We start from the raw sequence: 24365 nt of genomic DNA, 5'->3' as shown, positions 1-24365 counted from the left end.
TAAGAGGTGGGAGGGAGGGGCCACGATTTGGCATTCTTGATTCCATTTCAGACACAGCTAATTGTGCACAAAACATTTTACTCCTTTATCCCCCACCCCTGACCCAAGCTGCCAGTTCAGTCCCGGTGGGGGCTCAGTCCTCCGGAGTCTGGGAGTCAGAACTCAGGCGGGGGTGGCCCGTGGGGCAAGACTGAGGTCTTTCCCGTCTCAGAGGTGGGCGAGCCCAGCAGGCAGGAGCCACGTGATGGGCTCACCAGGCAGGGCAGGCGTCGGCCAGGCAGCTGCCCAGTCTTACAGGAGTGGGTGGGAGTGAGGCTGTGTTCATAGCTAGGGCCGTGGAGCTCCACAGGAGCCCGACCAATAGGGCACGGACAGCAGTAGGTGGTTCTGGCCAGTACCACAGGCCATAAAACTCTTGACCCTGGGTCACAGTTCCAAAGAGCCAATCTAGAAGAATGGGCCCAAAGATCCAGATGGTGCCTGACGCCCCAGAGTCCCAGGAGGAAGGGGTGGCCAAGCAGGGCTCCAGGCCCAAAAGCTACAAGAGACGGGAAAGGCCAGCCACTTCCCTTCCTGGGAGCAGGTGTGTGTCCTTGGGTGTGATGCATGGGTCCTGGGAGCGGGTCAGTGCTTGTGCCGGGGGCAGAAGAGGCTCAGGGTCAGGCTCAGTGGCAGCAACAGGATGGGTTGCAGCAAGCCCTGAGCTGGGGCGGAGCCGAAGGCCAGGCTCCTACTGCACAGGTGGTTGTCAGGCTGGATGTCCTGGGCCTGGGGCACCACATGAGGCTGGAGTTCTTGGGCATGGACGTGGATCCAGGAGGCATAACTGGAAGTCAGCGTGTACACACCAGGCCTGCTGGGGGCCCCGCAGGCGTCACCCCAGCTCACAATGCCTGCTAGGTACCAAACACCCTCCACAGGGCAGGAGAGGGGTCCGCCAGAGTCACCCTGAGGAGAAAAGTGACGGCAGCTGTCAGGACCGTGCCAGGCTCGGGTCAGCCCCACCCCACCCCAAGCCACACTCAGCTGCCCTGGCCCGTGCCCACCTGGCAGGCGTCCTTGCCCCCCGCCACGTAGCCAGCACACACCATGTCCTGCCGGATGGTGTGGGGCTCCTCGGGCCTGGGGCTGGTGTTGTACAGGCAGTTGCATGTCTCACGACTGATCAGTGGCACCTCAAGCTGCTGTAGCACCTTCGGGGCTGAAAGGCTCACTGCAGGGACAAACAGTGCTTAGCAGAGGCCTCCCCGAGTCAGGGCCCCCTGCACGCTGCTGAGCGCCATTGCCCTCACCTGAGGGGGCCACGTGGCCCCAGCCAGTAACCGTGCACTTGAGGCCGTTGGGGAAGGAAGCGTTGGCTGCAGGGAGGCAGATGGGCCTGACCGAGCGGGAGAAAGAGGCAGCGCTGCTGAGCTGGAGCAGTGCAATGTCGCCCTCTGAGCCCTCGTCCCGGTAGCTGGGGTGGACAATGATCTCGGCCAAGGTGAGGACCTTGTCGCTGCTGGTGACAGAGTCCAGCTGGTGGGCTCCCAGCCTTACCTCGTAGGATTCCTTAGAGTAGTCTCTGGAGGCAGAGGGTTGAAGGCTGGGACCACTGCTGCCTTAGGGCACACAGATCCCAGATGGCGCCTTTGAGGCCTAGTTTTGTTTTGTTTTGAGACAGGCTCTTGGATGTGGTTCAGGCTGGCCTCGAACTCACTGTGTAGCCCAGGCTGGCCCTGGTGATCCTCCTGCCTCAGCCTCCCCAGTGCTGGGATCACAGGTCTGTACCACCATGCCTGGCTCAGCTCAAGGCCTAGTTTTATCCTGTGACCTCCTCTCCAACCTCTGACCTTCACTTCTCTGTAGTCCTTTCAGACTTGCTCTGTCTTTGTGTGTGTGTGTGAGAGAGAGAGATACGGGGCATTGAACCCAGGGCCTTTGCACTGAGCTGCATCCCCACCCGAGTTTTTTTACTTTTTAATTTTTGTTTTGAGTCAGGGTCTTACTGAGTTACCCAAGGCTTGGCTGGAATTTTCAGTCCTGCCTCAGCCTCCCAGAGTGCTAGGATTGCAGGTATGTGCTACCATACTTGATTTACTTTGCTGATACTTTGTTTTTCTTTTACCTTGTTGATATTCTTTTTTTTTTTTTTTGGTGCCGGGGATTGAACTTGGGTCCTTGCACTTGCGCAGCAGGTGGCAAAACCAATGAGCTAAATCCCAGCCTACCTTGTTGATACTCTTTTTTTTTTTTTTTTTTTTGGTACCAGGGATTGAACTCGGGTCCCTGCGCTTGCGCAGCAGGCGGCAAAACCACTGAGCTAAATCCCCGGGCCCCTTGTTGATACTCTTAAACCCCAACCTCTGACCTATAAACCTTGACCTCCAGCCTACTTTGGACTCCCTCCCTGCCCCTCACCCCGCTGGTACCTGGGGAAGCAGTGAGCAGCCGACAGCACCCACTGAGCAGACACGAGAGACCCACCACACACGTGGATGCCATTGTAGGTGATGCTGACCTGCCAGGGCCACTGACCAGCAGCTGAGTCACTGCCACCCGTGATTCGGGGCTGGAAGACTGTACCGCAGAGGGCTGCTCGGGAAGAAAAGGGCTCAGTCAGGTCTTTTGGGCCACACACAGGTCCTAATCCTGCCGTCCTGCCATGTCCCAGATTCCTGGTTCAAAGCTGGGGAAGTGGGTTGACTGCCTCCCCTTTGCCCCATTCTTGGCTCACTGGGCGTAGACGTCTCTGCCCCTAGTGGTCCACTGCTCCTGACCTAAGTGAGTCCCGTGACAGCCTCCTTCCTGCCTTCCATCCAGTCCACTTGATACACCCTGCCATTGCTACACAACAACCTAAGACACATTCCAGACCCTGTGGCTCTACTCCTATTCCAGCCACCCTCTGGCTGTGCACTTGTTCCCTTCTGGCCCTTTGCTCTATGCATGGGGGATTAGAGCCTGTGTCGTCCAACTGAGCAGGAAGCCTGTGGAGAGCATGAGAGAGCAGGCCTCTGAAGCCTGTGTCTGCCCTGCTGTCTCGGGCTGCTTCCCTCCCGTAACACTGCCCAGGTTCACAGCTGCTCTTTGTCTACGACTGTTTCAACCACACCAGCCTGGGTGTTCGCTGGGGATGCTCCCAGTCCCCAGCCCCCAGTCCCCAGCACAGGATGGGGTGGTGGAGGGGAGGAGCAGGTGAGCAGTCAGTTTCCTGGACAGCCCCAGGCGCCTCCCTGAGGCCCAGCAGAGGCCACAGTCACCATCCTCCAGACTCCACCCCGAGCTAGCCGGAGCCCTCACACTCATGACAATAGCTGCTATTTAGTGAGTGTTCCGAGGGACAGTCCAGCCTGGAAGGGGCTCTGGCTTCCTTTGCCTCAGAATCCTCACTACTGCCCCAGGAGAGGGACAGAATCAACTGGATTTTAGAAGTGAAGACGCTGGGGCTTGGGAAGTGAGGGACGTGGCCTGTAAATGGCAACCCAGCCCCTGTGCTGTGCCTGCAAAGGAGAAGCCCTGGGCTTATTTCCCTCAAAGAGACCTCGGGCACTGCACTGGGGAGTCAGATGCAGCCTAAGTCCCCTGGCCCCGTTTCCTGGCTGCGTGCCCTTGGAGTCTGCTTTCCTGCACCCCCTTTTCTTTCCCTGTGGCACCTGACCTAGTGCTCTACCACTGTGCTACGCTCGAAGCCCTCTTACAACTCTGAGCCATCTCCTGAAGCTGTCCAGGATGGCCCTGTGTCTGTACCCATGAAGCCGAGGCCTAGTGCTCCACTTACTCACTCCACTCCAGAGCAATTGGGAGGCAAGAGAACACGGTGGGCAGGAGCCCAGCAGAGGGCCAACCACTGCTGGAGCCCACCAGGGGACTCCAGATCCAGGTCTCCCCTTTCTCTCTTCCATTTCCCCACTAAGCCTCACCTGCAGCTCTATCAGGTCCTAGAAAGAAAAAGGGAAGGGTAAGAGGGAGCCTGAGCTCCCCAAAACCACCCTTCCTACTCACAAGTGTTCACACACACACACACACACACACACACACACACACCAGAGGAGGGCCAGTGTCCAGAGAGAGAAGCTGAGTGCTAGGGAGGCCAGGAGATTTTTGTTTCCCCCGCTGGTACTGCGGAATGAACCCAGAGAATGCTACATCCCCAGCCATTTTTTATTTTGAGATAGGGTCTTGCTAAGTGGTCTGAGCTGGCTTCAAACTTGCAATCCTCCTGCCTCAGCCTTCCAAATTTCTGGGATTACAAAGGCCAGGGGATTCTTCAACTCACAATCAATAAGGGATGGGTGCCAGAGGATTATGCCTGCACCTTCTACTGCATGACCCGTCCCCAAATTCCCCCACCTGTTCATAGGTACTCACCCATTCCCAACCGGATTAGTCCAAGGAGGAGTAAAATGCTCACAGCTTGCAGCTGCCCAGGCCCCAAGCCCCACCTGTGGGCCATGGCCCAGAACAACAGCCACTGGGGCAGACCAGGCACAAAGGGAAGATCAGTCCTAGGCCTGGTTTTGAGGCAGGGTCCAGGTGTTGGCTCAGAGGTAAGGAAGCCCCAAATTCCTGCCAGGAAGGTAGAGCGGGTGTCCTAGGCTGGCTTCTGAGGCTGGGAGCGGCCACCGTGGGAGACGCTTGTGGACGTATGTTCCGGGTAAGAGTGGCAGCTGCTGAGAGAAGGGCACTTACCTGCCTGCTCCTCCCTCAGCCCCGCCCTCCTGGCTCCACTCTACAGCCTCTCCTAGCCTCCTAAGTCTGAAGTCCTCCCAGGTCCCGGGGGAGTGGGGCGAAGGCCAGCCAGAGAGCAGCCGCAGCCCCAGGCAGTCTGGAAACCCGAGGCCAGCCAGCTACCCCAGGTCTTCAGGGCCCCAGGCCAGCTATGCCTGCCAGGAGCTGCCCTGCCTTTGTTGTCTTGGGGCCCGCTGTTCTTTGCCCCCTCCTCATGCCGGTAGCTGAGCCCAGGGCCCTGGGGGCGAGGAGGCCAGTGCCATTCCACACCTTCCTGTGAAGTCTGGGCCTGCACCGCAGGTGGAGTGTGGCTGGCAGGGCCTCAGGATTTACTGCGCCCCCATGGGATCCCAGGCACAGGGTACAGAATGGACTCCATCCATGCCTTCCCTGAGAAGGGATACCAGACCCGAATCACACAATCACAGCCACCAGGATGGTGGTGAACGTGATTGCGCAAGTTTGAGGCCAGCCTGGGCTACCTAGTGAGTTCAAGGACACTTTCAACTACATAGTGAGACCTTGCCTCAAAAGATAAAAGACTCACAGCCAATTATGGAATTATTTCAAACTAGGACTCAAACTAGGACAAGGAGGGTTCTGGTGCAAGTGCCTAGACGCTGGGAGACCCTCAAGGAAGCGCCTCAAGAACGGGACTGTTTTTGTGGTATTGGGGATTGAACCCAGGGCCTTCACACTGAGCTATATCCCTGAGCCCCCACCCCCACTTTTTTTGGTACTGGAGATTGAACTCCGGTCTTTGTGCTTGCGAGGCAGGCAGAGGCACCACTGAGCTAAGTCCCCAGCCTCTGGCCCTTCTTTAATCTTTCGAGACAGGCCTCCCTAAGTCGCTGAGCTGTCCAGGCTGGGCTCTAACTTGCAATCAGCCTGCCTCAGATCCCAAGAGTGTTGGGATCACAGGTGTGCAGCACCACACCTGGCTAACAGGTGTTAACCAGGCAGAGCTGGGAATGGTCTTGGGTGGAGGGTGCGGATAGCAGGGTCTTGGGGACAGAAGGCCTCTGACTTGGCGAGGGCCAGATGCGTCCTCTGCAAGTGTGAATCTGGCCATGGAATGTGTTGGGCTCAAGGTTGAGGAAAAATAAGACCTTTCTTCCCCACCCTCTTTCCAGAAGACTGGGACTCAGGACCTTGGAGCCAGGACTCCAGGCCTGGACTGGAGGTCAGGAGGCCCTAGAGTGGGCCACTGGAAGGGGCTGGCTCAGGAGGGTGTCTTCGGTGGGAGGGGCGGCTTGGGAGAAGCGGGCATGCCCTCTGTTTGTGGTGTGGCACCAGGTGGCCGGCTGGTGTGCAGAGCGCCATGTGCTTCCCTGTGGAAGGTCAGGTGCTCTGTGTAAATGTCTGGGAGCTGAAGATCAGGCTGGCCCTTTAAGGGCCTCTGCCCTTCTCACCCCTGTGCCATGTTTCCCTCCTGGCTTCCTCCCACTGGTGCCTCTGGACCCAGAGACTTCTGCCCAGCTCCAGAAGCAGCAGGCTCCTCTACCACTCAAAACGGCCGGCGTCCACCCCTGTCCAATCATCTGCCCATTTTCTGTGCTCACACCTCCGCTCCCCTGTGACCCTTTCCTGATCCCTAGCTGGCGGGTCAGGGTTTCCCATGGGGGGCACTCTAGTTACAGTGAGACTGCGACTGCTCTGTGCCCCAGTGGTTTAATGCAGGGCGGTACACAGGTCCGTGATGGGGAAGGCAGCGGGATTTCCAGGCAAAGGACCCAAACCCTGGAGGCAGCAGGTGGATGTACAAGTGGCAGCCCCTCACAGGTTGAGGGTCCTGTGTGCTTGCTGGGGACTCTGGGGGACCACTCGTGGGATGCACATTTGGGGGCTGGCTCTCACCCCAAGTCCTTCCTGCTGCAGTGGGAGGGGCACCAGGGCATGAGCTGGGGCTGAAGCATGCAACAGGTGCTGGAACACCAAGTCCACTGCAGGTGACACACAGCCACCTGGTCCCTCGCCTCCCCCGCCCTAGGGCAGGAACCAGAGAACAGAGCTGCCACGTTATCTGGGACACATTTCCGGGGAGCCCAAGGCCTGACTCACTGCCCCACAAGGGAGGGCCCTACCCCTTGGGCTTCCCGAAGCCTGCCCCAGAGATGCCAGGGGGCCACGTGTCTGTGTTTACACCTTTATTGTCTGCTTCGCCACCCCCAAGGATTCCTGGGCCCAAAATAGCCCGCACGGAGGCCCAGTCACTGGAAGCACTGCAGTCTAGGAGAGGCACTAGGTGGATGGGACGCTCCACAGGCCTGGAGCCAGCTGGTCCGGCCACATTCCTGCCCTGCTGTCTCAGCGCCGGGCGCCCCCCCCCCCCGGCGGCACACTAGCCCTGGGTCAGGGGAAGCAGTAACAGGACAAACAGAGCAGCAGCTTGGGGTGCCTGAGGTGCCTGCCAGCTCTGGGGGCACAGGTCACTGCCCTCACGGGCCAGGAGGGTGTGGCGCTAGGGGCAGGAGGCGGGCCTCCCCCACTGTTTGGGAGACCCAGGCCTCTTCAGGGCCCATGGCTGTGAGCAGCCCTGGCTCCCTCGGAGGTCTTAGGCCGTGGGGACTCAGGAGCCCTCTCAGGGCAGCACAGGAGGGGGGCTGAGGCCACCTGCAGAGTTGGAGCCAAGAGCCAGCAGTGTTGGCCTGGCTCCTTCCCTGCCCTTCCTTCTCCTTCCCCAGACCCTGCTGTCTCCTCCAAAGGCGGCCTCGCTCCAGTCTCTCCCAGGCCCAGCCAGCCAGGAGATACTGCTACTTCCCACTTGGAGCCCAACGCCCAGGGATCCCAGCCCCGGTCTCTGCGGGATCCTGCTGCCCAGCACTGCTTCTCCCCCCAGGCAGGACACCCAGGTGCCTGTACCTCATACCTGTCCTCTTGTCCCTCTGCATAGAGGACGCAGAGGGTCTTGGGAGGCAGGCTGCCTCGATGCAGGCAGCGACACAGTCGTGGGGTCAAGCTGGAGACAGGAGCAGCTACAGGGACTAGAGAGAGGGAAGATGGTCGCCCACACTCGGAGTTCCTTACTCCTCATCCTCAGGACTCCGGGCTCTCACCTCGGTTCTGAGGGTCTTTCCAGCGCAGCACCCAGCAGCTGGCCCCTGGGGGAACACCCCCTGGGTGCAAGCAAATGAGGAGCGCTGGTGGCTAGGGCTCCAGACCGGAGCTCAGCTCCAGGAGGGCCGGGGGGCCCAGTCCCAGGTGCCGGGACAGGCAGATGCTGGTGACCAACCGGAATCGCTGGTGGCTCTGCGGGACCGGGCTGGCCCCTGGCCTGCCCAAGTAGACTTCAACGTAAGGCACTGTGGTAGAGCCCGGTCTGTCGGAGCAAGGCCCAGGGTCACTTCTTGTTCCTCCCGACTCCGCCAGGGCAAAGGGTAGAACTAGGGGTCCTGCCACTGACTGCTTCATCTTTCCTCCTTCCAAATCTTTCTATCTCAAAGAACCTCAATCAAAACCCCCAAATCAAGCCAGCAGTGAGAGCGTCTCACAGCAGTTTTCCTGTGCTGCAGGATCCCGAAGGAGAACACCCCTCTGTGGTAAGCGTCCTTCACACCATCTCCCAACCTTCCCGCCAGCCTCCGGCCTAGGAAACGTGCGGCTCACCTGAGGATACCGTGCGTGGCTGCCAGGACCCATCCTGGGGCCACAAGGATCCTAGTGCAGACTCTGTCACCAGCCACATGTACCTCTGCCAGCCAGGGCCACAGCGCCCTAGCTGGAGCAGCCTCTGGCCGCAGGCCACAGGCTAGGGACAGGAGAAGGCCGCCTAGCGCAGCCCGGGGGCTCTGGAGCCCTCCCCTGGTGTGCTCTGACTGTGGGGGGCAAGTCTGTGGCTCAGTGTCCTCGCCCCGGGACCCCGGTCCCAGGCTAGCTGGTCCCCCAGGTAGGCTTCCCGGGTCACACGGCTGATCCACGGGCCATGGGCCTGCCGCGGGGAGAAGGCTCGGGGACGGAGGCAGCCCCCGGAGAAGCCTCTGAGTCCAGCTAGGACCCAGGTCCCCTGCTCCCGGCACAGCAGGCTCCAGCGGGAGTCGTTCTACAGCAGGACAGCGTGTGCGTACATCACTGGCTTGAGCGCCAGGGGCTTCCCTGGACTCGATTTTATGTATGCAGACCTCACGTCCCACCCGGCACACCCGCATACGTGAGAAGTCAGGCCCCACTGTGGATTCTCCCCAACCTGCTCAGCAGGAGGCGGAGCGCTCCCCTAGGGCTCCAGGCCCCGCCCCTCTCCCGGCATGCGCCCCGCGCCCCCCCTCGCAGCACCCCGCCCCTCCTCCTCCTGGTAGGCGGGGCAGAGCACCAGCAGCGGGGCTCCGGCCAGCGGCACTGGCGCCCCCTGGCGGCCGTACAGGCAGCGACACCAACAGCCACCCAGCAGGTTGGCCTCCAGCTGCGCGCCGCGCTGGCTCTGCGGGGACAAAGCGGCGAGTTCGCGTAGCGGCAGAGCGGTCCCCGCCCCGCGCACTCTCGCGGCACCAGCGGGTCAGGCGGCGGCAGCTCCCAGGCCGGAAATAGTGTTCCGGAAGGGGCAGGCACGCGGGCCGCAGGGCCGCGCTCTGGCTCACGGGCGCGCGCAGCCAGAGCAGCGCCAGGTCAGCTGCGCCGTCCGGCGAGGCGTTCTTGTGCAGCACCAGGCGCGCCAGGCGCTCCGCGCGCGGCCTCGAGGCAGCCCCACCTGCTAGGCGTCCCGGTCGCTGGGCCGGCCGCCGGACGTGCCCGCGCTGCGGGACGGGGGGGCGGGGACAACCGGATGGAAGCTTGCCGCCGGGCCGGAGCCGACCCGCACCCGCCCTCACCCGCCCGCCAGGCCGGGGCCCCTGCTGTGGGCCCCGCGGAGCCCCTCCCCGCCCAGCTCATCGCCGTCCGGGCCTGTGCGCTCAGCTGGCAGGGCAACGGTGCAGTTCTCCTCGCCGGGCTCCCGGGGGCCTGGCTCGGGCCCCTGCGGCTGACTGGGAAAGGCAGGCCCAGGCTCCGAGCCCATCACCTTGTAAGACCGAGGGCCTTACCAAACGCTCCGAGGAGCTGACTAGTGAAGCACACCCAGGAATCCCAGCGGTGCCCTCAGAATGTAAGACCAAGAGCCTTACCAAACGCTCCAAGGAGCTGACTACAGTGAAGAACACCCGGGAAGGAACACACTGGACAAGTTGGAAAACAGACCTTTATTAGTCTGGCCAGACGGCACTCCCAAAGCAAAATAGCTTAGAGAGGCAGCTAGCTCAGAGTCCGAGGCTGTTTTTATAGGGGGTTGAGGGGGAAGTTAACATATAGAATTAAAGAAAAGGGGACAAAGGTTAGTGGTCGACTGTCATGTATTGATGGTCAGCAGACATTTGCAGCTTGTTCTAAAAATTGTGGTGCCCGGAACATCAGTTCTGGGCAAACAAGGAGTTGAGTAGTTTACTTGGGGACTTTAGGTCTGTTACAGATTTTTATCTAGTGTCCCAAAACTAACAAACATCTTTGTCCATTAACTCACATTTAATCACAATGGGGCTGGAGAAAAGGAACAAAGGTTATGCAGTCCCACAACCTGATCCCGTATCCAGGCCTCTTAGGGAGCCACCGCCGTGAAGACCCCAGGGCGGTTTCTCTGCCCACAGCCAAAGCTAGTGATTCCTGCTTGGAACCAGGGCCGTCTTCCTTGCAGACCAGAGGTCCTCCGAGTCACCATAGTGATAGAGTATGTGTCAAAGAATCAGCCCAAGGGTCCACCAGCTTATACGGGCCTCATGGCAAAGGCTCTAGTTATTTATTTATGTTTTATTATTAATTATTGTACCGGTAATTGAACTCGGGACCTTGTGCTTGGGAGGCAGGCGGCAGAACCACTGAGCTAAATCCCCGGCCCTTTTTGGTTCTTTTTTTACACTGGACACAGTTTCAAGTATTCAGTAGCTATGTGTGGCTAGCAGCTCCCGTACTGGGCAGTACAGATACAGAACATTTCCATCAGTGTTAGGGACCACCCATGATACCGCAGATGGATGAGGGGCCAGATGACAGGCCCCCCAGGCCCAAGGTCAGCCCTAACTGGCCTGGAGAACAGAGAAGTAGAGATCCTGGCCATGTGGAAAGCCGGAAACAGCACTCCTGAGACAAAGCCCCTGGGGAGGGCGATAAAAACTGCAGACCCCCAGTGGAGAAGGCCCTTGACTCCTCCCTTGAGATGCTAAGCTTGGTCCCCATCTTGCTACCCTAAGGTTACTGCAGTCGCTGTGCCTGGGACAGCGCTCTACCCCCTCGCCTGCACTCCTTGCTGACTAAAAGGGGGCCCACCTGGGGTTCGTGGAAGCCCATCCACTAGAGCGATTCCTCCCATCCCCACTGCACACTGAATACTGTGCCTGTGTCTCTCTCCCTGTTTTTTTTTTTTTTTTGGTGTGTGTGTGTGTTTGTGTGTGTGCGCGCGTGTATGTGTGTGTGTGCGGTACCGGAGATTGAAATCAGGACCTTGTGCTTTCGAGGTAGGCATGGCACCACTGAGCTAAATCCCCGGCCCCTGACCCCTGTGTCTCTTTTATTCCCTGTCATTCTCCCAAAGGGTATTCAGGGGTCTAAAGAGCTCCTGGTTTATCAGTGCAGGAAGTTCTTTTTTATTTTTTATTTTTTTTGAGACAGGGTTGAACTCACTATGTAGCCCAGGCTGGCCTTGAACTCCTGGTGGTCCTCCTGTCTCACCCTCCCGAGTGTTCGGATTATAGGCATGTGCCTAGCATGACAGTCTTTTTCTTTTTTAATGCATTGTTTTTGTAATACAGGGGATAACACCTACTGCTTTTGCACTGAGATCTATCCATAGCCATTTAAAACAAATTATTTTGAGACAGGGTTTTGATAAATTGCCCAGGCTAGACTCAAACTTGAGATCCTCCTGCCTCAGCCTCCCAGACATTTGTGGGCTGGCTACTGTTTTTATTTATTATTATTGGGACACTTGGGGTTGCACTGAGGGCTGTATGCATGATAGCATGTGCTGTACCACTAAAGTACACCCTCAGCCCCAATTCCATTGGCAATCTTGCCCTCTTGTAGATGAGGCTCGGAGAGATATCTAGCTATTCATTAGCTGCTTCCTATGGGTTAGGGATCTGTCCTTGCCAGGTGCTCGTAGGTAAGGGGCTCTCTTCACCTGGCAGGTGTCTCTGTGCCCCTCTGGGTAGCCAGCACACAGCATCCCTGGCAGCAGCTGGAAAGTGAGGTTGAAGGGGCCAGGCCGGCTGTAGAGACACTGACAGGCACCGTCTCCTAGCAGCTGGAGCTCCACTTCCTGCAGCACCCAGGAGAGGGGCAGAGGGTCTGGAGGCAGAGCCAGAGAGCAGATACAGGAGGCAGGTAGGGAACCCAGTTCCCCGGGCTTGCGTTTGTCTGCTCCAGCTGCCTCCTGGACCTGGCCATGAAGAGGCCCCAATGTGAAAGGAGGAGGCAGAGGAAAGAGGTATGAGGGTGTTGTTCACACCCAGTGAGGCAGAAACATTCTAGGCAGTGAGACAGGGCTGGGGCTTCGAGGGAGTCGGTGCAGAAGGCGAGGATATCACGTTTGTGGCTGGAAGTGCATCTGAAGGCTAGGCCTCAAGATGAGAGGACTGACCAGGCCGAGTGCCTTCCCGAGGGACAAGCAATAACTTGAGATTATGCTATAATTGGTATCACCTGGTCCAAGAAAGTCCAGCTGGGTGGGTGACGAGAATCTTAAGGCCCTTCTGTTCGTAAACATGCCTTTGTTCTCTCCATGCGCCCTTCCTTCGTGACCTGCTTCCCTACTGGATCAATATTAGCTAAGCGCTGTACTTGTAATCTTCTTGGTTGATCATAGTTTGACCTATGTTGTAACCACTTGGTGATTTTGCTCTATGAAACATTTCAGAGAAGTGGCCTCTGTGGCAACCCATTTTCAGGAGCTCTCAATAAATTTTTCCTACTCTTTTTTGTTTGTTTGTTTGGTACCAGGGATTGAACTCAGGACCTTGCGCTTGTGAGGCAGGTGGCAGCACCACTGAGCTAAATCCCTGGCCCCTATTTTTCCTATTCTTAACCTCCATTTTTCCTTACAGTCATTCTTCAATTGTTGGGGGAACATGAACTCGGCGTATCTGATATCCAGCAGGTTGGAAGTCACATTCTCCCCCTGTCACCGGGAGGGGGACGACTGCATGTGTTATGTGCGTGTACAGATCTGCCAAAACAAAACCCATTATCTCCACGGCCCACACGCTGTAACAAAGACAGCAGGGAAAGCTGCCCCGGGTACCTGGGCCCACATTCACCAGGTCTCCTTTTGCTTCCGCCTGTCACCTTCTCAGCTCCCCATCTCAGGCCTCAGTTAAGTACGCAGCAAGAATGACGAGCATGGCTGTGCACCGCACAGAGTTCCCAGCTGACAGAGGGTGTGTGTAGGGACTAGAACCCCTGGGCTCTGAGCCCTGGCACAGAGTCCTGCTGACCCGGAGAGGATGACTACCTTCCCACAAGGTGCCATGTGGACGACATGTGGTCTTCTACTGAGTTGCCCGGCATCCATAACCTTTGTTTGGCTGGTTTTGGTTTTTTGAGGCAGAGCTTTGTTTTGCAGTTCAGGCTGGGCTTGAACTCTTAGTGATCCTCCTGCCTTAGCGCCCCCACGCCCCCAGTGCTGGGGTCATAGGCATGTGCCATCATGCTGCATGACCCCTTTCTTAGTGGCCCTTGCCCAGCCAGCTCCCAAGCCAGTGGTGACTTAGCAGTCTTGCCATGGCTGCCCCAGCTCAGGCACTGCAATCTCACGGCTGCTGCCAAGGGAATGTTTCTACACCTCAGCTCTGATCTCATCAAGAATAATAGGGGCTGGGGATTTAGCTCAGTGGTTCTGCTGCCTGCCTCACAAGCAGAAGGACCCGAGTTTGATCCCCGGTACCAAAAAAACAAAAAAAGAATAATAAACGGATCCATAGTCTAAAGCGGAGCCTTGGCACTGCCCTGCTTTTGATGGGAACAAAGCCTCAGGACCAGAAAGGGGTAGGGAGAGGCGTGACCACTGGCTCTTCTCCACAACCCGGAGTCCTGAGAGGGCAGGTGACGGCTGGGCCAACCAAGAAAGCCTAGGGGTTGTCCTGGGGGCTCCTGGGGCTTTCTCCATGGACTGTGGCCATGCAGCCTCCCTTGTGCCTGCCTCCTTTGCTCAGCCTGGGATTTGGGCCCATCTCTGGGGCCCAGAATGGCCTCTGCTGTCCTCCAGCTTGCTGAAGTATAAAAGTGCCTCAGAAATCTCCTGCTCCGCCGGCCCCCTGGCAGGATGGCCTGGCCCTGTCCACGAAGACTTCCCACTCACCCATGAGGCCTCTTCCTTGTCCCCCATCCCCAAACTCTGGCAGGGTCTGATCGCAGGAAAGTGGAATGTGTGTGTGGCAGGGAAAGGCAGCACAGGGTGATGGGAATGGAAAGGTGTGTGTTCTGCCCCACATCTGCAGTGTTTGCTTATTCATTAAGTTTACTGCTTGTCTACCCACTAGAATGTGAGCACTGAGAACGCAGGGCTTCTACTTTTCATGTTTGCTGGTGCATCTCTGAGGCCTAACACAATGCCTGACTCATAAAAATATATTAAAGGAATGACAGGATGGACAAGGGGAAGTTGGAGGAGACAGGAGATGGGGAGCAGGGATGAGAGAAGTTGAACAGGATGGGAGAAGAGCAGTGGGAGCAAAGGAGGCCAGAAACATTTGCTGAATGCTGTCTCTCAGGAGCTGGGCCTTCCCGCTTTAACATGGATCACTCAAGGTCAAAATACCCAGAACAGGGCGGGAGGTTCAGCTCAGTGTTTCTGCCGCCTGCCCCACAAGCGCAAAGTCCTGAGTTCGATCCCCGGTACCAAAACAAAACAAAACATGCCCAGAACACATTAAGTATGGCGATGCTAGGCACTGTGCTACAAGTTGCAGGTGGATTTTTTTCATTTAACCTACCCATAAGGTCTCATTATGTAGTTCAAGGCGGCCTTAAACTCACTATGTAGCCCAGGCTGGCCTCGAACTCGCGGTGATCCTCCTGCCTCAGCCTCCCAAGTGCTGGGACCAGAGGCGTGCGCCACCACGCCCGGGTGACCCCACTTTACAGGGGAGGAAATGTACTGGGTGAAATGATTGGTCTGAAGTACAGCTGGGCCGGGCACTCTAGTCGGATCTAAACCTAGAAAAGAGGAAGGAGAGAGGAAAGGTGAGGCAGGAAAGGCGCCTGTGGGGTGATTCGGTTGTGTCCGAGGACTCCGGAGAGGACAGGTAATTAAAACAGGTGTGGAATTTTCCAGCGCTCTAGCAGAGCTCCACCCTTCCAGGCTCCGAACCGCCCGCGGGTCCGACCTGAGGCAGGCCCGAGCCCCGCCCCGGCCCCTCACCCGCCTCCTGGGCGGCACCCAGGCGGTGGCCCAGCAGGCGGCGCCGGGCAAGAAGCGGTGGGCGGCGCGGGGCAGGCCGACGGATGCACGGCGGGGCCCAGCCTGGCTGTCGAGGCGAGGCGCAGCAGGGCCAGGTCGGCGCCCAGCTCCACGCTGCTGTAGTCGCCCGGCACCAGGATGGCGGCCACTGCGCAGGCTTGCGCGGCGTCCCTGTCCGGCCCCGCGAGCGCGCGCAGCAGCACAGACCACTCGGCGGCCGGCGCCACGGTCCGGTTCCTGCGCCGAGGCCGGGCCCTAGGGTCGGACTGCGCCGGAGCCGGGGAGCAGGGAGGGGGCCCGAGGAGCAGGGGTGGGGCCTGGGGCGGCTGGCTTGGAGCGGGAGCCGGAGCCGGGCTGCGTGGCCTCTGCCCGGATGCGGGGCACCTCTCGCAGGACCCGGCTCGGGGCGCAGGGACCTCGGAGCCGCGGGGAGGACCCAGGTGGAGGCGCACGTGCCACGGCCAGGCGCCCCCCAGAATGCGGGCGGAGAGCTCGGGGCGCCCGAAGTCTGCAGTGCGGAGTTCCGGGAACCAGAGCCTACCTGGGGCCCATTCCGGAGGCCCAGGTACGTTGGGGCCAAACGCAGTCCCTCAGGCGGCTCCAGTGGCGAGGCCCGAGTCGGTGGGCACTGCCCCTGCCAGTACCCCCAGCCTTGACGTTTAGGGTCCAAGGCCCCCGGCCGCTTCCGGACCCAGCTCTCCAGGTTCCTCTCGGGTAGGACAGGAGCTGGCAGCCAGAGGAGAAGATGCTGGTGACTTCCAGCCCCGAGTTTGCGCTCTGGACCCACCGCTCCCTTCCAGCCCCTTCCAGCCCCGCCAGCACCCGCACCGCGCCTTGGCCACCCTGCCTCTGCCCGGGACTTTCCCCCAGCGCAGCCGCCTTCCGCGAGACCCCGAGGGCTCTTGGGGTGGGACTGAAGGCTGGGAGACCAGGAGGCAGGCGCGGCTGGAGAGAGCCCTGGCTCTGTCGGTAAGGTCTCTCCCCCCCGCCCTCCCCCGCCGTCGGTGCTCCTACCCCGTGGCGCTCAGGCCCTCTCCCTCCACGCTTACACTCCTCCTCTGCCTCTTGATGCCCTCTTCCTCCTTGGTGTCCCCTCTTCTGACTCCCTTTTCTCTCCCGCCTCACATCTCCCTACACGGAATCCGGAATCTCGATTCCCAGCTCACAGGTGCCAGCACGCGGCCCCTGGCGGCCATCTGCCCCCCCCCCCCTTACTGAGCATCACAAGTGGGCGGAACAGGTGCTGGGACAGGTAGGCTGGACGGGGAGCCCCGGAGTGGTGGAAGGCCGCCGCCACAGCCCCGTCACTCAGCAGCTGTGACTCTGCATGATCCCAGGAGCAGCCCCACCCTCCCCGGCTGGAGGGCACCTCTGGGAATTTGAGAGGCTCTGGGGCTGGAAGGGGAAAACAGGGAGCCCCAAGGCCCCACCCAGGCCCCGGTGCATCTCACATCTCTGGAGCCCTGGGTGGGGGAGTCCCTAGTTCCAGGACAGCTATTGAGGTAGGGAACCTTGGGCGAAGGCCGAGGGCTGAGGAGGCAGCGCTGGGAGCCAGGGTCCTGCATGCTTGGGAAAGCAGGGCGGGGGAGCAGTGACTTTTGGGGTGAGGTAGGAGGTTCCCCCTGGCTTGACTCACCTGGGACCTCACCTCTGTTTGTAGTGTGGCTGCTCCAATGGCTCGGCTTTGTCTTCTCACACAGCTGTGGTTACTGCAGTTGCTGGCCAGGTCCCGAACTACAGCTCTGGGGAATTCAGTCCCATCCCAACAAGGGATCACAGATTCTGGCAGGTTGGGCAAGGGTGGGGGCCCTGGAGGCTGGCACAGGCTGGCAAGGCTGAAAAGACTCCTCCTTTCTCTGTGCTGGAGGGGGCTCTCCGGTGCTCTCTCTCCAGCTCTTGTGTGGCCTGGGCAAAGCCACTCGACCTCAGTGTGCTGTGTATCATTAAGAGCCCATCTGAAAGCCAGACTTCATGGTGCACAGCTGTAATCCCAGCTCGCTGGGGGCTGAGGCAGGAGGATGGAAATTGTAAGCCCAGCCCGGGCAATTTAGCAACTTAGTGAGAACTTGTCTCAAAAATGAAACAATTTAAAAAAGAGGGCCGGGGATTTAGCTCAGTGGCACCATGCCTGCCTTGCAAGTGCAAGGTCCTGCGTTTGATCTCCGGTACCAAAAAAAAAAAAAAGTGATGTAGCTCAGTGTGAAGGCTCTGGGTTCAATCCCTAGTACCATGAAAGAAAGAAAGAAAGCTAGCCTACTTGGTAGATGGAGTTGAAGTCCCCACCTCTTCCTTAGGGGGCCTCTTGGACCCCATCCAGCGAGGGTTCCATGGTGGGAGGGCAGAAGAACAAGGGGTTGGAGCCCGAAAGCCCTTTTGTGACAGCACTAGCTCATTGTGAGGGTGGGGCCCTTTGGCCTGCTTCTCAAAGGCCCTACCTCACTCTCTCCTGTTTCATTTTTCCCTGAGACAGGCTCTCACTGTTCCCCGGGCTGAACCTGGACTTACGGACTCAAGTAATGGGGACTACAGGTGCGTTCCACCACATCTGGTGTAGGTCCCAGCTCTCAATGCTGTTGAACTGGAAATTAAGTTTCCCGCACGTGGCATTTAGGGTGTCCAATCAGAGCAGAGCCCACGCTGTGGTCCGTGAAAATTACTCCTTGAAGGGAACAAGTCAGGATGGAAAGGTGGAGAGTGGAAATACCCACACACCCATATCTGTTTTCTCTTTCTCTCTTTCTTTCTCTCTCTCTTTCTTTCTTTCTTTCTTTTTTTTTTTGTGGTATTGGGGATCGAACCCAGGGCCTTCACATTGATCTACATTCCAGCCCTTGTTTTTTGAAATTAAAAAAATTTTTTTTAATTTAAAAAAAAATTTTGAATGAGGGTTTCACTAAGTTGGTGAGTTGCCCAGGCTGGGTTTGAATTTGTGACCCTCAAGTGCTGGGATTACAGGACTAGTACCATCACGCCAGGCAGAGATAATGAAGTTTTTTGTTTGTGTTTTGTTTTGTTTTGAGACGGGGTCTTTCCATATAGTTCAGGCCAGCCTTGAACTCACCACATAGCCCGGGAGGCCTCAGACTCACAGCGATCCTCAGCCTCCTGAGTGCTGGGATCACAGGGGTGCGCCACCCCGCCCGCTTTTGAGATCATGACTCTTAACCCTCTCACCCAGCAGCCTCACAGACCAGCACTTGCTCCTCTGCACAGGAGAGTGGCTCCCCAAAACAGCCATCTGGTGGGAAGGAACGCGGTTTCCTCTAGGGAGACCTGGGGTTTCTGGAGTGCACAGGTGCGGTCTGCAAAGCTGCTCTAGTGATTCTGATGGTTTTGCCGCCCCAAGATGCCTTTGCTGGAGAATTGCTGCTTTGAGCTTCCTGGCAGCCAGTGCAAGAGGGTGAGGGCAGGCGCAGTTGGCACTCAGGTCTACCTTGCTATAGTTGGCCGGCACCAGGATGGCAGCCCCTGCCAGGATGTGCCAGGTGAAGGACCAGTTCCTCATGTGGGCCTCAGAGAGGACACTTTGGTGTAATGAAACCTTCCTCGACAGCATCACTATGGCAAAAGCAGCAAAGAGTTCCATAAGGTTGGTTTTCACGGTGCTGCTTGGTGTTGGCCAGTGCTACCCCAGTCAAGCCACAGTCAGTGGAATAATGGCATGAGGGGCTGTCTCTGCGAAACGGGTACACACCCAATTCCCTGCCAGTCTGATAGTGGTGGGGGACATTATAGACCAGCTAGTGCAGGTGTCCTCTAGTGCTGCTGTGACAGGTTATGTAGCATCTCAGAGGCACACGACGGTGTTATCTGACAAGTTCAGAAGTCAGACCCCCGTGTCACTGGGCTGAAACCTGGTGTTGATGGCGCTGCCGTTCTCCCTGCAGCCTGAGGGAGAATCAGTTTTGGCCTTTTCCAGTCTTCAGAAGCTGCTCTTATTCCTTGGCTTCTCGTCCCCTTCCTCCATCGTCAGAGCCAGCACTGCTGCTTCTCCCTGACCCTTTTTTTCTCTTTTCATTTCCCCCCCTACCAAATTCGGGAAAGATTCTCAGTTTGAAGTTTCCTGTGATCAGCCCACTCCCGCCTGGATAACCCCGTTTCAGGGCCCACATGCTCACTCCATCTGTGAAGCCCCTGCCATGTGAGGCACATGCTCAGAGTTCTGGGGTTTGGCGTATGAACACCTTTAGGGCATTCATGCTGCCTGCCACAGCTGAAGTGCTGATCACTGTCTCCTGTCTTCCCACTGTGTCCTGAGATCAAAGTTTGGGAAATGGCTCCTCTTCAGGTGGGAAACTGAGGCTCATGGACACGGTGTGTGGCATCCCTTATTTCTCTGGCCCAGACAGTTTCGTTGAGCTCCGCACCACTGTGCACGTCAGGAAGCCCCGTCCCCTTTGTGGCAAATGTCCAGGCCTCCCTGGGGCCATGCATCTTAAAGCCCACGCCACACATGTGCCTGGGCTGGCTGCTGAACACAGAGCCGCTCTTTCTGCCATCTTCTTTTAGGAGCCATTCTGACAGCCCCCAACTCTTGTTTTGTTTTATTTTGTTTTTTTTAAATGTGATTTTAAGCTTTTTTAAAAAAACTTTTGTTTTAAAGAAACCTCACTTAAGAAGCACTAAGGGGCTGGAATGTGGCTCAGTGATAGAACCCTTGCTTGGGTTTGCAAGGTCCTGAGTTCAAACCCCGGTACGAAATATAAAAAAATAATAAACAAATTTTTAAAAAGGGCTGGGAGTACAGCTCAGTACAAAAGTCCTGGGTTGAATTCCTAGTACCACACAAAAGATAGTCGGGCCATGGTGTTGCACTCTTGTAATCCCAGCACTTGGGAGGCTGAGGCAGGAGGGAGGATACATGTTTGAGACCAGCTTGGACTACAAAGTAGCTTCAGGTCATCCGGTTTCAAAGAAAAAAATGGAACCCAGAATATAAATGCCCAGTGTTAGGAAATTGACAAGCTGTGCTGAACTCAGACAGTGGGCTACTGCAGGAATAAGAATGAATTCCTAGTGCGTGCGGTGGCACACATCTGTGTTCTCTGCTACTTGGGAGGCTGAGGCAAATGGATCACTTGAGCCCAGGAGCCCGAGGTCAACCTGGGCAGCACAGAGAGGCCCTACCTCCAAAAACATATACACCACACAGGTGCTGACCTGTCCAACAACTCGGGTGGATCTCTCAGAGAAATGTTTAATGGCTGTAGGGTTAGTACTCTATGATTCCTGTTGTTTTAATTTTTTTGGTCCTGAGGATTGAACCTAGGAGCTTTGCACTGAGCTATGTCCCTGCCCTTTTTTACTTTTTAAATTGAGAGACAGCCTCACTAAATCGCTGAGTTGCCCAGGCTGGGCTCGAGGTCCTCCTGCTTCAGCCTCCCAAGTGCAACACCACACCCAATTTATGATGCCAGTTATATTCGAGTTGGGAACAAGAAAAACTAATGGGTAGAGGTCTCTCAGGGGGCAGTGTTGCCTGGGCAGGGACACAGGGGTGTACAGGAGTGAGGAAGTGTGCCTGGCTAGGTGCGTTACACAGGTGTGTGTGAATGCTCTGCCTGAAGAGCGGCCCACACTGCAGGCTTCAGGGCTAAACACTGCAGCTCAGTGGATTCCAGGGTCAGTCAAGCAAAGCCCAATGAGCCGCCTTGACCCAAACTGTTCGTAAAAGGTGCATTGCATCAGATACACCAAGGCATGGATGTTACGCAGTTTCTGAAAGTTCAGCCAAAATAGTGAAACCTTTTAGTACTTGGAAAAACAATGAAAGCATGCTTAAGGAAAGTTGTTGATATTATATTTCCTGATAAATGCGGTAGTTTCTTTTACAAAATTTGGTAGCAGGTTACTTTTTAGTGAATTGGTCTTCTCACTAAAAAGTTTGGTTATCACTGACCTAGACAAAAAGGCATTCTTCAGATAATCCTTTAGAATTTTTTTACTGGGCTGGGGGCATAGCTCAGTGATAGGGTGTGTAGTTAGCATGTGGGAGGCTTGGGTTCAATCCCAAGCACTGCAAAAAGAAAAAAAAGAAGTTTCTATCCACCAATGTCTGAAGGGGCCGAACCAAGGGAGGTTAGGGTGAAGCTGCCTATGCCCAGCGTCTCCTTGTGAAAAGACCGTGCCGGGCGGGCTGTGCTCAGCGGCACCGCGCCTGCCTGGCATGCTCGAAGTCCTGATTTGGATCCCCGAGAAAGACCAGGCCCAGAAACTGGGAGTCTCCCCACTGCTGGTGAGGGCTGCTCTGTGGAAGTTCTTATGAGCAGGATCACGTCTGCCCCCAAAGAAACTCAGCCGGCCAGGCGGCCCACACCTGTAGCCCCAGCACTCTGCCGGCTGAGGCAGGCAAGTGCGAGTTCAAGTCCGGGCCGGGCTGCTCAGTGACCTAGTGAGGCCCTCTCAGAGTGAAAGATAGGGCTGAGCTCAGTGCAATGGGCCTGGGCTCAATACTCAATGTCACAAACAAAACATGTCTCCTAGGTATTTTTATTTTAATTTAAATTTTTTTTTCTTCAAAAGACGTGCGTTGTTTTTAATTTTAAAAGTATGCCTGATTCTATTAATGACACAATTTTTTGCCCGTGACGTCAGGGGGCGGTGCTGCGCAGAACGTCATACATAGGTGTAAGGGGAACGGGGTTTAGGGGTTTCTCTAAACCGACAAAAAACCCACAACAACCCTCTATGAACAGTGGTGATTCAGGCTCCCTGCCTCTCTTTTTGTTCAGTTTTCTGAGACAGGGCCTTGCTGTGAAGCCCAGGCTGGCCTTGAACTCTCAAGGATCCTCCTGGCTCAGACTCCCGAGTGCTGGGGTTACAGGCGTGCGTCACCATGCCCGGCTCTCTGAGGTGTTTTTGACATTTTCTGAATTATCTGTAGATAATTAGTTGTTTGTATATAGTTGATATGTGTGTCTTCATTAAATCCAGATTGTTTTATTTTATTCTTTTTCCGTTACCGGGGATCGAACTCAGGACCTTGCGTTTGCGAGTCAGGCGAGTTGCTACTGAGCTACATCCCCGGCCCCCAGATTGTGTTTTATATCAGAAGTTTAGGCTCTTCCCTTTTGCAGCCCCCTCTGGAACTACAGCAGCCAAAATGAAGTTCGGTCCTTTTGGGACTTCGGACCGAGGCAGTATCTGTGAAAGGCATTCCGTGCACCTTCGCGTTGGCAGGGAGGTTGTCTCGCCCTCTTCCAGGGCGCTGAGAGAGAAACATAGCGTTCACTCTGTACCCTCCGACGGATGGGGGCAGGTCCGTGAGGACACTGCAAAGGCCTGCAGGTGGTGGAGGAGTCCAGGCTTCCGGAAGAAACCTGCAGCCCACGCTGAGCTGAGCTGTGCCGCGGGAGGAGGCGAACGGCACCATCCATGCGGGCGCCCCGGGCTAGCGCTGGACAGAGGCGCAGAAAGACCCAGAGCCAGATCTCGCCAAGTGGGAAAGGAAAAGAGCAGATAAAAGAAGAAACAGTCGAGAAGAGCTGCAGTAGCGTCCTTTTACATACAGCTTTAATGAAAACTGCCAAATCGGAAAAAGAAGCTCCGTAGCTCTGGTCTGTCGCGTGCTCCTCCCGGTGCCAGCCCCACCGTCCACTTTCCTGGGCCTCACTCCGGCCTCCTCCGGGAAGCGCAGCTCCTCTGCAGGCGCACCGGGACACCGCTGTCGGGACAGGGCCGCAGGGCCGCCCCGAGCCCCAGGTCCCTCCCTGTGCTCCCCTCGACTCCCGGCAGTGGAGCTCACGGCCGGCCTCGGGCGGGCGCGGGGACTAGCGCCTCAGAGCTCTGGCAACATCTGTGAATTCCTGGAGGCCAGTCCCGGGACACTAAGAGGGTTGCTTCTAGTAACCTTCAGAGGGTGGCTGAGATTCCAGCTCACCTTGCTGAGCCCTGCGGAGTTTCCCAGGGCGTGTCTCTTTTCTCATTAGTACGTATTGGGAGTACACTGTGATTACATTCCTTTTTCCCGCGGTACCCGTCCTGGGGATGGAACTCAGGGCCTTGCACTTGCCAGGCACGTGGCCTATCCCGGAGCTACATCCCGGCCCCCAGTGATTACCTCCTTGTGAGGCCTTGGTGCCCGTACTTAACACATCCTAATTCTTTTTCATTCCGTCCCCTCCTGCCCTTTCCCCTTCTCCTGTCTGGATTCTCTTCCCATTTGGGAAACATCTTCCTATTATCTACCTTTTAGTTTGCTCTTTCTTTATATTTTTTGTTACTCATACAAGAGAAACTATACCATACTTAAGCTCAGGTGTCTGATGTATTTCACTTAACATTATGGTCCCAAGGTGCATTGGGCAGAGTAGACTCCATTGTGTGTAAAGACCACATTTTCCTTACCTATTCATCTGCTGATGGACATGTAGGGCAATTCCAAGATTTAGCTACTATGAGTTGTGCTGCTATAAACATAGGTGTGCACCTATTACTTGTAATATGATGTCTTTAACTCTTTTTGTAACACCTAGAAAGACAATAACTGTGTTAAGTGGAATTTCTAGTTTTAGTTTTTTGAAGAGTCTTATACTTAATTCTTTTTTTTTTTTTGCCTGTACCGGAGATTGAACTCAGGACCTTGTGCTTACAAAGCAGGGATGGTGCCACTGAGTTAAATCCCTGGCCCCCTCCTTTTTTTGTATGGGAATTGAACTCAGGCCCAGGAGCTTGCCAGGCAGGTGCAGCACTGTGGAGCTGCTTCCCCTGTCCTCCATACTGACTTCCATAGTGGCTGTGGTACTAGTTTACATTCCCATTAACAATGTAGAAGAGTTCCTTTTTCCCCAGTCTCACCAGCATTTGTTATTTGATATCTTTTTTTTTTCTTTTTGTTTTTTTTGAGACAGGGTCTCACTGTGTGGTTCAGGCTGATCTTGAACTCACCATGTAGCCCAGGTTGGCCTCGAACTCACAGCGATCCTCCTGTCTCAGCCTCCCGAGTGCTGGGATTACAGGCTTGCACACTCTGCTTGGCTGAGTTCTTTATATATTCTAGACACTAGTCCTCTGAGGAATGTCTGGCAAAAATGTTTTCCCATTCTGTAGGTTGTCTCTTTATTCACTCTGTTAGTTGTTTCCTTTGTATGCAGAAGTATTTTAATGTGGTGTGATTCCATTTGCTGACTTTGGTATGGTTTCCTGTGCAGCGGAGCTCTGTTCAGATCAGCCCACCCACACCTGTGGCTTCAGGGGCTTTACCTATTTTGTCTTCCAGCACCTTACATGTTTCTGTTTTGAC

At 56.4% G+C, this 24365-nt stretch overlaps 2 protein-coding genes and 1 long non-coding RNA gene across 13 annotated transcripts; 1 reads left to right on the top strand and 2 right to left on the bottom strand.

The window, feature by feature from the left end:
* Positions 1-61: 61 nt before the first annotated feature.
* Positions 62-5109, bottom strand: Prss8 (serine protease 8). 9 transcript variants are annotated; one of them, XM_004856225.4, is made up of 7 exons: positions 4981-5109; positions 4351-4649; positions 3761-3920; positions 2412-2574; positions 1293-1564; positions 1047-1213; positions 62-948 (listed from the first exon to the last, which is right to left on the bottom strand). In XM_004856225.4, the coding sequence occupies exons 3-7, from the start codon at positions 3882-3884 to the stop codon at positions 625-627; spliced, it is 1050 nt and encodes a 349-aa protein (XP_004856282.1). In that variant the 5' UTR covers positions 3885-3920; positions 4351-4649; positions 4981-5109; the 3' UTR covers positions 62-624. The 9 variants fall into 9 exon arrangements, with proteins under 9 accessions (XP_004856282.1, XP_004856287.1, XP_021093146.1 ...); XM_004856230.4 differs by lacking the exon at positions 4981-5109 and having other exon boundaries at positions 1293-1378; positions 4351-4648; XM_021237487.2 differs by lacking the exon at positions 4981-5109 and having other exon boundaries at positions 3903-3920; positions 4351-4645.
* A 1942-nt stretch (positions 5110-7051) lies between these two features.
* Prss36 (serine protease 36) lies at positions 7052-15711 on the bottom strand (the record flags this gene model as incomplete). The annotated part of the gene is given in 13 exon segments (XM_087208761.1): positions 7052-7169; positions 7171-7245; positions 7247-7694; positions 7767-8029; positions 8317-8563; positions 8566-8749; positions 8975-9124; positions 9156-9528; positions 9531-9700; positions 10250-10414; positions 11774-12169; positions 14807-15162; positions 15165-15711. Coding segments are annotated over 13 exon segments (3492 nt in total), but the record flags the coding sequence as incomplete, so codon positions are not given.
* A 388-nt stretch (positions 15712-16099) lies between these two features.
* LOC106010366 (uncharacterized) lies at positions 16100-23069 on the top strand. 3 transcript variants are annotated; one of them, XR_015450351.1, is made up of 3 exons: positions 16100-16913; positions 17595-17653; positions 17927-23069. It is a non-coding gene; the product is annotated as an uncharacterized LOC106010366 (long non-coding RNA). The 3 variants fall into 3 exon arrangements; XR_015450350.1 differs by having other exon boundaries at positions 16100-17653; positions 22201-23069; XR_015450349.1 differs by having other exon boundaries at positions 16100-17653.
* Positions 23070-24365: the final 1296 nt, after the last annotated feature.

This window comes from Heterocephalus glaber, unplaced genomic scaffold (assembly GCF_053883595.1).
Source record: "Heterocephalus glaber isolate CG9 unplaced genomic scaffold, H.glaber_assembly_v1.0 deba00000943, whole genome shotgun sequence".
NCBI lineage: Eukaryota > Metazoa > Chordata > Mammalia > Rodentia > Bathyergidae > Heterocephalus > Heterocephalus glaber.
Note: the sequence above shows the minus strand (reverse complement) of the source record. Positions and strands in the feature narration are given on the sequence as shown.